The 14,379-nt window shown below is 41.6% G+C and overlaps 1 protein-coding gene across 1 annotated transcript; it reads right to left on the reverse strand.

Annotated features, from left to right (window-relative positions):
• Positions 1 to 1,526: 1,526 nt before the first annotated feature.
• NUDT15 (nudix hydrolase 15) lies at positions 1,527 to 13,907 on the reverse strand. Its single transcript, XM_049646933.1, has 3 exons — positions 13,723 to 13,907; positions 9,664 to 9,860; positions 1,527 to 4,752 (listed from the first exon to the last, which is right to left on the reverse strand). The coding sequence occupies exons 1-3, from the start codon at positions 13,878 to 13,880 to the stop codon at positions 4,613 to 4,615; spliced, it is 495 nt and encodes a 164-aa protein (XP_049502890.1). The 5' UTR covers positions 13,881 to 13,907; the 3' UTR covers positions 1,527 to 4,612.
• Positions 13,908 to 14,379: the final 472 nt, after the last annotated feature.

Consider the following 14,379-nt stretch of genomic DNA (forward strand, 5'->3'; position numbering starts at 1 on the left):
CATGGCCAACTAATCTTTGACAAAGCAGGAAAGAATATCCAATAAAATAAAAATATTCTCTTTGGGAAAACGGGACAGTGACATGCAGCAGAATGAACCTGGACCACTTTCTTACACCATACACAAAAATAAACTCAAAATGGATGAAAGACTTAAACATAAGATAGAAAGCTGTCAAAATCTGCCAGGAGAAAGCAGGTAAAAGCCTCTTTGACCTCAGGTGCAGCAGCTTCTCACTCAACATGTCTCGAGGCAAGGGAAACAAAAGCAAAAATGAGCTACTGGGACCTCATCAAGATAAAAAGCTTCTGCATAATGAAGGAAAGAAACAATCAGCAAAACTAAAAGGCAACCAATGGAATGGGAGAAGATATTTGCAAATGACATATCCGATAAAGGGTTAGTATCCAAAATCTATATAGAACTTCTCAAACTCAACACCCGAAAAGCAGAATGCAGTCAAGAAATGGGCAAAAGACGTGAATAGACAATTTTCCAAAGAAGACATCCAGATGGCTAACAGACACATGAAAAAATGCTTAACATGGCTCATCATCAGGGAAATACAAATCCACACCACAATGAGATACCACCTCACACCAGTCAGAATGGCTAATTATTAACAACTCAGGCAACAACAGATGTTGGCGAGGATGCAGAGAAAGAGGATCTCTTTTGTACTGCTGGTGGGAATGCAAGCTGGTGCAACCATTCTGGAAAACAGTATGGCGGTTCCTCAAAAAGTTAAAAATAGAACGACCCTACAACCCACCTGCACTAGTAGGTATTTATCTAAGGGATACAGGTGTGCTGTTTCAAAGGGGCACATACACCTCAATGTATACAGCAGCACTATCGACAATAGCCAAAGTACGGAAAGAGCCCAAATGTCCATCAACAGATGAATGGATAAAGAAGAAGTGGTATATATATGAAATGGAGTATTACTCAGCAATCAAAAAGAATGAAATCTTGCCATTTGCAACAAAGTGGATGGAACTAGAGGGTATTATGCCAAGCAAAATTAGTCAGAGAAAGACAAATATCATATGACTTCACTTATGTGGAATTTAAGATACAAAACAGATGAACATAAGGGAACGGAAGCAAAAATAATATAAAAACAGGGAGGGGGACGAAACATAACAGACTCTTAAATACAGAAAACAAACTGAGGGTTGCTGGAGGGGTGTAGGTGAGGGGATGGGCTAAGTGGGTAAGGGGCATTAAGGAAGACACCTGTTGGGATGAGCACTGGGTATTACATGTAGAGGATGAATCACTAGAATCAACGAAATCATTACTGCACTGTATGCTAACTAACTTGGATGTAAATTAAAAAATAAAATCTTAAGAAGAAAAAAAAGATTCTCCATCTCTGTCTCCTGCCCCTCCCCTACTTAAATAAATACATAAATAAATAAATAACATGAAAAAGATCTCTTTAGCAAAGATTTGTATACTCTGTGACCCAGCCTTCCCATTCGTAGGTTTACATCCAACAGAAATCAGTACACATGTGAACTCTAAAGAAAGCATGCACACATGCTCATAGCAGCCTTATTTGTAACAGCCTCAATTGGAAACAAGCCAAATGACCATGAGATTTAATTTTCTGAAAAGGCACTCTAGGCATACTGTCAAAAATAAGTCCGGATAAATTTTATGTCATGTGTATTTGACCTCAATCAGTTAGTTGGAGGGGTAAAAACTGCAGGCGCAGTCTGGGAAAAAGAGGACAAGCACCCCTGTACCAGAGGAGAGGCAGCTGGGACAACCTCACGGGACATGGATTCAGAAGACATGAAAGAAACAGAATGGACAAGAGATGGTGGCTGCTTTACGTGGGGGAAGGGAGTCTAATTTGAGCAATTCAGCAGATGATGGAGTCATTCCTGGAGAGGAATACAAAGGCAACTTCAGTTTGGAACATAACAAATTAGAAGGACGGAAAAGCTCAGGTAGAGATGGGTGGTGTGTGGTTGGGTCTGAAGCTTAGGAAAAAGGTCCGAGCTGTACATAATGTCTTTTGGAGAGTCCTCAACAATGGGTGGAAAGTGAATCTGTAAAGAAGGAAAAGAACAGAGGACAGGAGGATGAAGTCAAACAAGCTGGTGAACAGCTTGGCTTGCCTGCCTGCTACTTTGTTCCTTCTGCCCATGATCTGTTCTGATAAGTAAAATGAGGAGTCCTATGTCATTGCATACAGAGCTATTGAGCATTATTATTAGGCAAAAAGCCAAATACTTAAACATAGCATACTAAAAATGGGAAATCTAGAATGGAAATTTGGGATTAAATGTGATAGATTCAACTTACAATATAATTAAGTACCTATCATAGTACTTGGCACACAGTAGGTATAAACTAAATGCTTATGGAGGATCTTAACTATGGACTCACGTGTTCACTTTGTCAAGTCCATAAAGCGGAAGGCTTGGTCCATGCCTCTCAGTCATTGTGTCCTGTTATCTTTATTTGCATTCTTCACAAAGGCTACTCAAGCAAAGCACTGGCTTCTAAGTACAACATGAATAATTGAATTATTTTTTAAAAAGGCAGCATTGATATGACTGATCTTATGTTGGAAGAAGACTTTGTTTTCTCCCCCGTAGATGATTCCCTGAGCTTTCCTTCTCCACAGTTCTCAGTTAATGTGATTCTTGCTGCCCCAAAGACAGTATTTTATTTGCAAGCATTTGCCTTATTTGGATAGCTATTAAAGAACTGTTTCTCCAAGGGAGGCTGAATTCACCACATGCTCCACTGGGAGGGTTTTTGCTAGGATACTGCACTTGCTTATCAGGGGATACAGGACACCTCAGGGATTGACCTGGCACACAGATGAAGGAAGAGATATTTCAGACACCCCAGTGTCCTGGCAGAGCGAGGCATACTTCAGGAACTGTAGCGGACATTCAATTGTATGAGAATATTGCTAGTAGTCAGCATTAGTTTTTTTCCATTAAAGGTAATTCTCAAACCATCTAAGAATTAACTGCTTACCTAAGAGTTCTAAATCCTCCAGTCATCTGCTTAGAGAAATATTTACTGAGTGATTACGGATGCCAATGGAGCATATTAGGTGCTGGGGAAAATGCAATCCCCTTCTAACATGAAACTTAAAAAAATTTTTTTCACCATTTTATTGAAAATACTTATTTTTTAAATTTCATCTCATTTTATTTTTATTTAAATTCAAGCTATTTAATATACAGTACAGTCTTGGCTTCAGAAGTAGAACCCAGTGATTCATCTCTTACATATAACACTCAGTGCTCATCCCGCAAAATGCCCTCCTTAATGCCCATCACCCATTTAATCCACCTCTCCCTCAGATCCCCCTCCAACAACCCTCAGTTTGTTCTCTGTATTTAAGTGTCTCTTATGATTTGCCTCTCTGTTTTTATCTTATTTTTTCTTCCCTTCCCCTATGTTCATCTGTTGAGTTTCTCAAATTCCACATATAGCCCAGGTTAGTTTTTTCTTTCCATAAACCTTCATATCTAATTATGTGTATTTAAAACAAACAAACAAAAAAAAACAATCTGATAAGCTCCTAATGAACCTGTCCATTAAGAATTTAAAGTAGCAGACATGGAAAAACTCTATTTTGTGGTAAGTTTTTGAAGCTATAAGACACCTGCTTGGATAAGCACTAACCTGAAGAATCAATGAATTCCTAATCAACTATATTTGAGATAAACCTATGGAACGGTTTCATCCATAAGGCTTGCCTGGTTTCCTCTTAAATTCAATCTGTTACAATACCACACATCCAGAAGCCTCTGGACAGCTTCTCTGTACACTCATGAAAGAATGACAATGGGAAAGGAAAATAATGTCCTGCCTATTATGAAAACATCTTTGACCTTGAGTGCCCTTGAAAGGGTCTCATGGACCTCCCCAGACCTCACCTGGAGGACCACTGCCCTAGTCTAATCTCATTTTACCTATAAGGAAGCTGGATCTCACAAAGATTATGTGAGAAATCCAAAAGTCCATGGCCTGTTAATGACAGTATAATATCTCAGACAGTTTGTCTCACTTCACTTGAGGTAGCTTCTGAATCAGAAACCTGGGAAATATACCCTAATGACCTGTCCTGTCACTCCAATTGCAAAGACTGTCACACTATAGTACCAAAAATTTGTTTTAAATAAAACAGACAAGGAAAGTCAACAGACAAGGAAGTCACAGACAAGGAAATGTGATAAATTCCGCAACAGGCATACTGTGTTAGCATCTGAATTAGGATCTCTATTTGAACAGAAACACTAGGGCAAATTCTATAGCCCTCCATGCCAGGCAGGCTGGTAATGACAAACTGCACAGTAAATATCACAGAAAAATACAGAAAGCAGAATTGCCACAATATCACCATTCACCACATTTTCTGAGTCTGAAATGCAATTGATGACATCATGCCGGCAAATTTTTCATAAGTACTGGCTGAAAGGGTGGTGGGTAAATTAAAAGGCGGGAAATCAACTGGCAACCATGTAGAAGTTTTTACATAACATGGAGTTGTTCTGAAATGTAGATATTTTTCATTCTCTCACAGAACCTTATTTTGTTTTTTCAAAGTATATCCGGTTATCTTCTTCTTCCCCTAGAGATGATGACCTTTGTATCCTACCAGGTGATCTAAATCTTCTTTAAATGGATTGTAGCCTTGTTCCTTTAAACACCGCAGTGCCCAGAAAAGCTGGTCCAGTGGAGGAAATTCTTCCCAGGGAACCCATTCCCAACCTAGCAAAGAAAGATACCAAATCAATTTATTTAGCTGGAAGGAAACAAAGAATATTTATTTTGGCAAGTTAACCTATACTTCGAAAAAATTAATTAAATATAAAAATGACTTGCAACTAATAATAACATGCTACTAATCACAGTGATGCTATGCATTAGCTCAGCTGTACCAACATCATTTGCCTTTAGAATGAAGATCTTAACAGAAGGGGGATCATTTAAAACATGCTGTTATTTCAACATGAGACCAAGCTTACAAGGGCCCCATGATGGTAAAATCCAGATTTAAGAGAATTCAATTTTTGCTTGAATATTTGGCTGAACAAAACATACAGAACTTTACACATGACAGGTGGTAACACTACATGAAAACAAACCAGCTGCCCCACCTATAGAATAAAGTAAGTTACAACATTTCTAAGCTACCCTCCATCTTGTTAAAAAGTAATGGAAGCTGTGCAGAGAATAAAAATATTCTCTGGCTGTGGTACACTTTAGATGGAAAGACAATATGGATGGGACAGATTTTCAAAAATCCATTGAAAAAGGAAAGATTTAACAGTGTCTATTGTGAAATACACAAAATCCTAGAAAAATGCTCTAGGCAACAGTATTCTCTTTGATGACTTAAATGTAAGGAACATGAAAGCACAGATGCTCACAACAGGTGAATATATAAATATTATATTACTAAGATGTACACTCCATGTTCTAAGTTTCTTCATGGTCACACGCGTATACTTATGTTTAAGTGCAGTTTCTTCCACTAAGTGCTTCTCTGCCTGTAACATACAGGTATGCAGTTTCACTCTGGGGACAGGGGACAAAGAATCCATGAAATTAGAACAAGTTCAGGAAGGAGTGATCAGCAACTGTGACCTAAGAGTCTAAGAGAAAGAGAGTAGGACAGAAGGAGGGAGAAAGAAAGAGACAGAGGGAGAGAGGCAGAGAGGTGTCACCCAACAATGTGTTGCAAGATGCGGAATTAACAGTCTCAAGGGAGCTGTCTGTCAAGTTTATCCTATCTGCGAGAAAATGAAGCATCTGGCTGATCCTCCTGATTATAATTGGATGGCTGGAGAAAAGATGTCATAACCAGTAACCTGAAGCAGGTGATCCAGATCCAAGATCTGACGAACATGGGAGAGAAAATGCATCTTTATGCTATAAATAAAACCACCACCACAGAGCCGCTGCACCCTGGCTGTGGTGCAGCTGGCTACCCAGCAGGAGCTCTCAATGGGCAAAAAGTGAAAATAACTCCTGCTATGTTGTTATGAAGGGCTAGAGAGGAATCAGTGTTTCTTTTTTTCTTTTTCTTTTTCTTTTTTTTTTTTTGAGGAGTCAGTGTTTCTGATCAAATCTGACTTGGTGCTAGTAACCTTGGGCCTTATAAAATCATACTGTGTGACCTCAGATTACTAGCCTGTGAGAAGGTCAACAAAATGAAGGTGGACAAGCTCAAAAAAAGTTATATAAATGAAAAAAAGTCACAAGGCATGTAAAAATGAGTCAAAACTACCAGATTCTAGGAAGGGAAAAACATTACATACCATAACATAGTAACAAAAACTCTAACACAGAACTTTATAACGTAGGATAATAATCTTTTAGAAGTTGTTCAAATGTAGGCCGGTCTAGATACTGTACTGAAGAACCTCATCCCCTTGTTCCCTTCTTCCTTCAACATGGTCTGAACAATATACTCTGAATAGGAGCCAGGCACGGGAGAGTCAAAGGTGAATGAGCCCAAACATCTGCTCTTTATGCATTCAAAGTTCAGTAAAGGAAAACTAGCGAGTAGGATTTGAAGCTGAACACCCCAACTGAACCTGAGATGCCTTCTAACGTCAGAGGAAGAAAACTAGAAATACAGGCCTACAGTGCAGAGCAGGACAGGAAGTCGTGCCTTGCACCAGGCTTCAGCAACCCCAACCACAACAGAGGCGGAGGCGGAGAGGCAGAGGCAGCCGGCTGGAGATTGGTCAGAACTGATGGGACAGTCAGTGGCTCTGCTGTTTTCCCCTCAGCCCTTCTCCACAAATGAATACTATGTCTGCTCCTTGTGAAGGACGCTAAGTATGCAAAACCAAAGTATTTCATCATTTTGTCTCATCTTGTGTCAGGTTTTTGCTGCTGGTAGAAAAGAGAAAAATAAGGATATGGTCATTCCTTCCAAGTTTAGGGCTCTCTTTTAAGAGAATAATAATCTGTGCTTACTGCCTGAATATATGACACCTCGAACTAATTTTTTTTTTAAATTTTTTTTTAACGATTATTTATTTTTGAGACAGAGAGAGACAGAGCATGAACAGGGGAGGGGCAGAGAGAGAGGGAGACACAGAATCGGAAACAGGCTCCAGGCTCTGAGCTGTCAGCACAGAGGCCCGACGCGGGGCTCGAACTCACGGACCGTGAGATCATGACCTGAGCCGAAGTCGGACGCTCAACCGACCAAGCCACCCAGGCGCCCCTCGAACTAATTTTTAAAAATTCAGTTATGGGAACTGTACTTTGCTTTAAAGAAAAAAAGTAAATTGAGTCCTACAAAAAGTATTAAAGTGGAAATATACATATTTACACTTCAATGTAATATTAAAAAGACAAGTAACTGTTCCTCCTCAAAGCTTCAGGATGTCAAGACTACTGAGTTTTGTTTCCACTGTTACTCTGGACTCCCCTCTCTCCTATTCCTCCTTTTATCCAGGATCATTGGGGATGTGAGAGATAGAAGAACTTGTAGACAGCACCCCCAGTGAACCTGGTACATTTTCTCACCTGCCCTTCTTAAGGCATGAATGATTTTAGTTGTACCTTAGGCCAACTGAAAGCCTTTGGATACTTCTTGGGTATTGCTGTGTGTGTCACTGTGATATAAGGAAAATATACATATATATATATATATATTCCTTATATCATAATCTATATATAGCTTTCCTCCCTGTTTTCTGGCACAGAGTTCCCGAAACCTTTGTATTTTCCTAAGTGATAGGGACGAGAGGAACACTTGCTATCCATAATAAGCCTCTTTCAACCGTACCTGAGTTTATGCTAATAAGCTGATGGGTGGCTGGGCTGAACCTATCCTTAGATAGGTTCAGAATTGGGGGCTGGTGACCAGAAAGATACATCCCACCTGAGGAGAGAGGAGAGGAGCTGGAGATTGAATTAATCACCAGCAGATAATGATTTAATCAGTCGTAGAGACTATGATAATATGTACCAATCCCATTACATAGGAACCTCCATGAAAACCCCACACAACAGGATTCAGAGAGTTTTCTGGGAGGTGAACACGTCAAGGTGCTCATTGAGAGTACGGATGCTCTGCGTCCCTCCCTCTGCCCACCTTGCCCAGTGCGTCTTCCTTGTGGCTGTTTCTGAGCTGTTTCCTCTATAACAAACTGGTAATGTGAGTAAAGTGGTTTCCTGAGTTCTGAAGGCCATTCTAGCAAATTACTGAACCTGAGGAGGAGGTTGTGGGAACCCCAATTTATAGCCAGGTGACCAGAAGTACAGGAGGCCAGGACTTGGCGACTGGTATTTGAAGTGGGTGCAGTCTTGTGGGACGGACTCTGTAATGTTTGGGATCTGACACTGACTCCAGGTAGACAGTGCAAGAATGTAACTGAATTACAGGGCATCCAATTGATGTCTGGAGAACTATTTGATGTGAAGAAAAGAGCCACACATTTGGTGTTGGAGTATAGTGAGTAAAAATAGCTCAGACGTTGCTAGTTCACTTTAGATGATTCCAAGTCATTACCTGTTTTATAAAAAGTCGCATACGACTCAACAGGCCTTCGGGTAGAACATGCCCTTCTGTTCACTCAATGAATTCAATCTGCAAACCACTTAACTCATGATTTATCCATTCTAGAAATTTCACTTCTTCCAGGCCTCTGCACATATGCCCCCTCCTCAGAGGCCCTCCATGACCACCCTGTCTGATGCAGCACCCATGGGTCACTATCCTTTACACCGTTTTACTTTTATTCTTATTCCTTATCATTACATTGTAAAGTATCTGCTAATGTGTTGCCTTTCCCCCGGATTAAAAAAAATGTAAAACCTGAGAGGGGAGGGACTTTGTTCACACACCACTGTTTCTTTAGCGCCTAGAATGGTACGTGGCATGCAGTACTCAGTAAGCATTTGTTGAATGACAAGATTCTTCCATAGTGGAGAATAAATGAAATGTTTATAGGGGAGGTCCAGTACACAAGACCGCTTGGATAAGGTTTCACAAGGCAAAGAATATATTTGGTATGTTTGATATTTTATTCCTTCTCATGGAGTTTTATGAAATTTGAAGAGAGATGATCCATGCAAAGCCCTTAGGACAATGCTTAGCACACAGCAAATCACATCAATGTTGTTAAAGCTTTCAGAGCACTCGACTCAACACCGAGGATAACTGTTTTGTCAGGTTAGTCACTCTCCATGCAAGGATATTTGTATCTTTCTTACACAGGTGAGAAAACTGAGGATGGCACCTTCAACGTTTTGCTTAAAATCAGTCTGAAGCAAAATTAAATGCTAAAAATAAAACTAAGACTTACTGAGTGCTTACAGTGTTCATTTGGTTCTTTATATGTATTAACTAATTTTATCCCTACAACAACCCATCGGAGGTAGTTGCTATTATCACAGAGGAGAAAAGAGACCCAGAGACATGAAATAACTCGCCCAAGGTTACAAACCTCTACGTGGAAAAACCAGGATGCAAGTCAAGTAGTCTGGCTCCAGGCCAGTTCTGTTTCCTGCTATATGCTTATGTCTCCAGGATTTAAGTATATGTATTTACACTTCTGTATGAAAAGACTAATTCTCTTTGCATGGCAAACACAATGTAATACTCAGATGATAAGCTCCTCAAAGAACATGAATTATTACACATAATTCTCTTACTTTCATTTTTTCCAGGCTCTGTGTTCTTTGGTTCTGAATCATAAGTCATGTCCACTTCCCCTTTCATTAGTATTGTCACATAATGGTAATTTTCTTTCTCAGCAAAGGAATTCACGACTGAGGCAAAGCGAACATTTTTCAAGCGAAGAGCGGCTTCTTCCCAGGTTTCCCTTTGAGCACATTCTTCCCACGTTTCACTGGAAAACAGAAGCACAGCACTGTATTCAATTCTAGTTATGTAACTTATTATTTTTTTGCCATGAAATTCCTGCCTAGAAATTTCTAGTCTAAAGCAAAAAACAAAAAACCCTGTAATTGGCTCTTGCTTTCTAACAGTCAATCAACAACCCTGCCTTTGGACATTCTCTTTATCTCAAGTATAAAGTATCTGAAGTTATCTGAAGACCAAAAGGACTTCCTATTGAGAAAAAAAGAACATTTAGCCAATTCAGCACTAGTTCACGTGCCTGGCAACTGTATGCAATCAGGAGACAGTTAAGTATCCAGTTAAGAGCACAGGCTTTGGAGTCAGCTAAACCTAATAAAAAGAGGTAATACTACTTTCCAATGGGGTTGTTGCAAGTGCATCAAGAAGCGGATGATGTCTTTTCCTGCAGTCTCAGAATTTTCGTTGAAGCCTTAAAATTCAGGACAATAGGCAACAAACACCTCAAATTCTAAAGAGTATGGCAAGAGAGCAAACAGATGCCATCTGAAGGCTTGCAAGTCTTTTGACCTTCACCCTACCCAGTCTACATAAGAAAGGAGATTTAGGGCAGGGGGGAAAGTTCTGAATTTTCAAGCATAGTAGCAACGTTTCCCTTCATCCTGATGTAAGGACAACTCTGCCTGAAGCCAAGTGAGCGGTGCTTCAAGAAAACTAATCAGAGAGATTGGGTGTGATTCCCAAGGAGATACTGGCATGTTCCTCCCCTGCTAAAGTCATATCAAGCTGCAGAAACTCACAGGCCTGTGTGATTCAGAGTAGAGGTGGTACAAAGGTAAGAGCTCTTGGGCAAGTCTAAAGTGTGTCCCTTGGTGTTTAGGGATGTATGTGAATAGAGAAGCTGACATTTATTCCCACTTTGAGAATCTGGAAAGCAGGAGACTGGCTACAGAAGCCCACGATGAATGAGCAAGGAGAAAGGGTGACAGTGAGGGCATTACTCCCATTGTGAATTTTCTTCTGGGTCCAGTAGATGCTACAAGAGACTGCTGGGGATCCCAGCAGAAAGAAAAAGCAAGGTAGTGTGCTAACAAGCAAGAGCTAAATCAGCCACCTATGTCTGAGAACTGTGCAGGAGAGACATCCTTGTGGGATTTCCAAACAACCAACAGACATACCCTGAGGAAGACAGCACAACATCCAGAGGGCACCAATGGATGGATCACAGCAGCACTAGTCACGTGAAAAGTCTGGCCCACCCTCTCCCTCCCCAACATCCTGGAGAGGGAAGGAAACCAGAAACAGTGAGAAAAGGAGGAGGTCTTCCTCCTCTTTCCTTTTCCCCACTACAGACAAATGCTTGGAAGTGGATCAAAATGACCAAATGTGATTTATTTTTCTAATCAAGTGACAGGAAAACAATAGAATTTGCAGGAAATGTCAGAGAACAGCAGGAAAGGGAAAGACAACAGAAGGAGGAGTGCCTGGGTGGCTTAGTCAGTTAAGCCTCCAACTCTTGGTTTCCACTCAGGTCATGATCTCTTGGTTTTGTGGGTTTTAGCCCCGTGTCAGGCTCTGCACTGGCAACGTGGAGCCTGCTTGGGATTCTTTCTCTCTTCCTCTCTCCCTACCCCACTGGCAGTGTCTCTGCCTATCTCAAAATAAATAAGTAAACTTAAAAAAAAATTATAAAGACAAGGGAAGGAGAAAATAAAGCCATTTTCTATTTGTCTCCTCTCAAACTTAGCCCATTCAGTATACCAGTCATATAAAGATAAGTGAAAGCATACATGTGAAGAGCTTGGCATAATATCTAGCACTCAGTAAAAAGCTCATTAAAGGACAATTTTGCCTATTATCATTGGATATCTGAGTAAAGATTCCAATACTTTATTGTGTTAGCATTAAGATATCTATCTCTAGCCATTGCAATTGACAAAGTACAATACAGTGTGTCCCTCTGGGCAATGTGACCCTTAACCTGGAAATTATATTAGTTATTAACTGATGGTTTATCTTAATTATCTAGGGGCACCTGGGTGGCTCAGTTGGTTAAGTGGCTGACTTCGGCTCAGGTCATGATCTTGCAGTTCGTGAGATCAAGCCCGGCATGGGGCTCTGTGCTGACAGCTCGGAGCCTGGAGCCTGCTTCGGATTCTGTGTCTCCCTCTCTCTCTGCCCCTCCCCTGCTCGCACTCTGTCTCTCTCTCAAAAATAAACATGAAAAAAATTTTAAAAAAATTTTTATCTTAATTATCTAAAAATGATAAAACTTATTGATGCTTTTTAAAATCCTGAAAACCATTAAAAAAATTCCATGTGCTAAAAGACCATAGGAATTCCATGTTTTATCAAAGACAAAGTCTGATTAAAAGGCACTTGCATCAAGTCTCTAGCACTTTATAACAAATAGGTAGATTACAAGAATATAGTCAGAATGTAAGAAATTCTCCTAATGACCCATACTCTTCAACATGGGATGGTAAAAAAAAGGGAAAGAGGGATTACTGTTAGATTTGGAGACTTAAATTTATCAATCCCAAATTACAATCAATCCCAAAGTACAATCTTCCTTTGATCTTGATTGGTACAAAAAAATACATTTTCTTTTTTTTTTTTTTTTAATTTTTTTTTTTAATGTTTATTTATTTTTGAGACAGAGAGAGACAGAGCATGAACGGGGGAGGGTCAGAGAGAGAGGGAGACACAGAATCTGAAACAGGCTCCAGGCTCTGAGCCGTCAGCACAGAGCCCGACGCGGGGCTCGAACTCACAGACCGTGAGATCATGACCTGAGCCGAAGTCGGACGCTTAACCGACTGAGCCACCCAGGCGCCCCTAAAACAATACATTTTCAAGACAAATGGGGAAAGTGGTAGAGACTGACTATATCACAGGTTATTAAAGAATTATCTTGTTAAGGTGTGAAAATGTATTTTCTTTAGGTGTGAAAATGGAGTTACATTTTTTAAAAAAGCCTATGACAGGTACATAACGAACTGTTTATGGGCGATATAATAAACGTCCGCTTTTTCCTTCAGAAGAGTCTAGAAAACAAGGGATCTGTGTGTCTGTTGGGATGGAGCAGTAAAGATGAAACAAGAACAAGCCGAGTAGTAAGTATAGGAGGATTCACCAACTGTTGACTTTCATGTGTGTTTGCACTTTTACAATAATGGAAAAACAAGCGCTGGCTCTGATCGCTTTAGATACTGTTCATCCACCGTTGACTTTAACCTATTCTCACTTCAGAACCCACCTTTTAGCAAAATCCCCGGCTTTCCGCACCATTGGGTAGATCTGACCCTTAACTGTCCAATTTCCTTTATCGGTCTGATCCGCCATCAAACACAGAATGCCACGTTAAAGAGTGCTCCGTCCAACCTCCCCACTGTATAGATGAAGACACCGAGGCCCCGAGTTTCACTAGCCCATGTGCTTGGTCACGGCGCAGCCAAACCTGCGCGGGCAGGAAACAGGCCGTCCATCCGTGTACGTTTAGTGCACAGCCCGAACCGTGCAAGTGCCTGAACTGACACAACTGGGCAAGATCTTCATAAAGACCCACTTTCCGCCTCTTACATGTAAACATTAAGAAAAACACACCCTACACATCAGCCCGCAGGCGCGGATAGAAGGCTGCCGGCAGAAAAAGCACTGGGCGGGCGGGGCGCAGGCCGACCACAGACCCTTCGCCAGCCCTCCGCAGCTCAGCGCCCCCTCCCGGCCGGCGCCTGCACCCAGGAGCGCTGCGGCCCGAGGAGAGAACAGAGGAACGCGCGAGATGACGCTTCGTCGGCGCACACGCAACGACGCAAGGACGCACGCACGGGGAGAACTCGTCCTTCCCGTGCACGTTCGGCTTTCCTCCGGTGGGCTAGGTGGTTGCTTACCCGAATTCCAAATGGCCCCCGGGGAGTTGATAACTGCCGGCTCCTACAGTCCCTTTCCTCTTCCCCAGGAGGACGCAACGAGGATGCCTGCTGCTAGTCACCACTACTCCTACCCCGACTCCGGGCCGCCTACCCTGCGGCTCCGCGCGGGCCGTCATAGCGCGCGAGACCCGGCAGAGGCTGCGGGAAGTGACGTTCGCCCCGCCCCATGGGCCACGACCAGTCTCGCTGAGCCTGCGCGGGCCCCTGAAATCAAAGCCCAGTCCCTGGGATTTAACGTTCGTGCGTGGTGTCTCTGCCTCATGTGGGGATCCCAGCTTGAGAAGTGTCGCGATGCCTACCCCAGGACTGCCCGTCAAGGTTTCGTTTTAAGTAATACCACTTACTGTTGTACTTTCAACGTTTATTCTCTATTCTCAGATTCCTCCATCATGCGTTTACCAGCCACACGCTTTTATAAACCTCTGGGCCTTTGCACTTACCATTTCTTTGTGTTTGGGTGAACTTCACCACCACAGTAAATTCATTCTAATTGTAACTCCAGTCAGTGTTGGACCAGGACAAGGACGGATAGTATAGAAACAACCTAGTATAAATAATTGAGAGTATTAACACAACATGGGAAAAAATTAAGGACAAACAATAAATTGTGCTGGA

This window comes from Panthera uncia, assembly GCF_023721935.1.
Source record: "Panthera uncia isolate 11264 chromosome A1 unlocalized genomic scaffold, Puncia_PCG_1.0 HiC_scaffold_16, whole genome shotgun sequence".
Taxonomy (NCBI): Eukaryota; Metazoa; Chordata; class Mammalia; order Carnivora; family Felidae; genus Panthera; species Panthera uncia.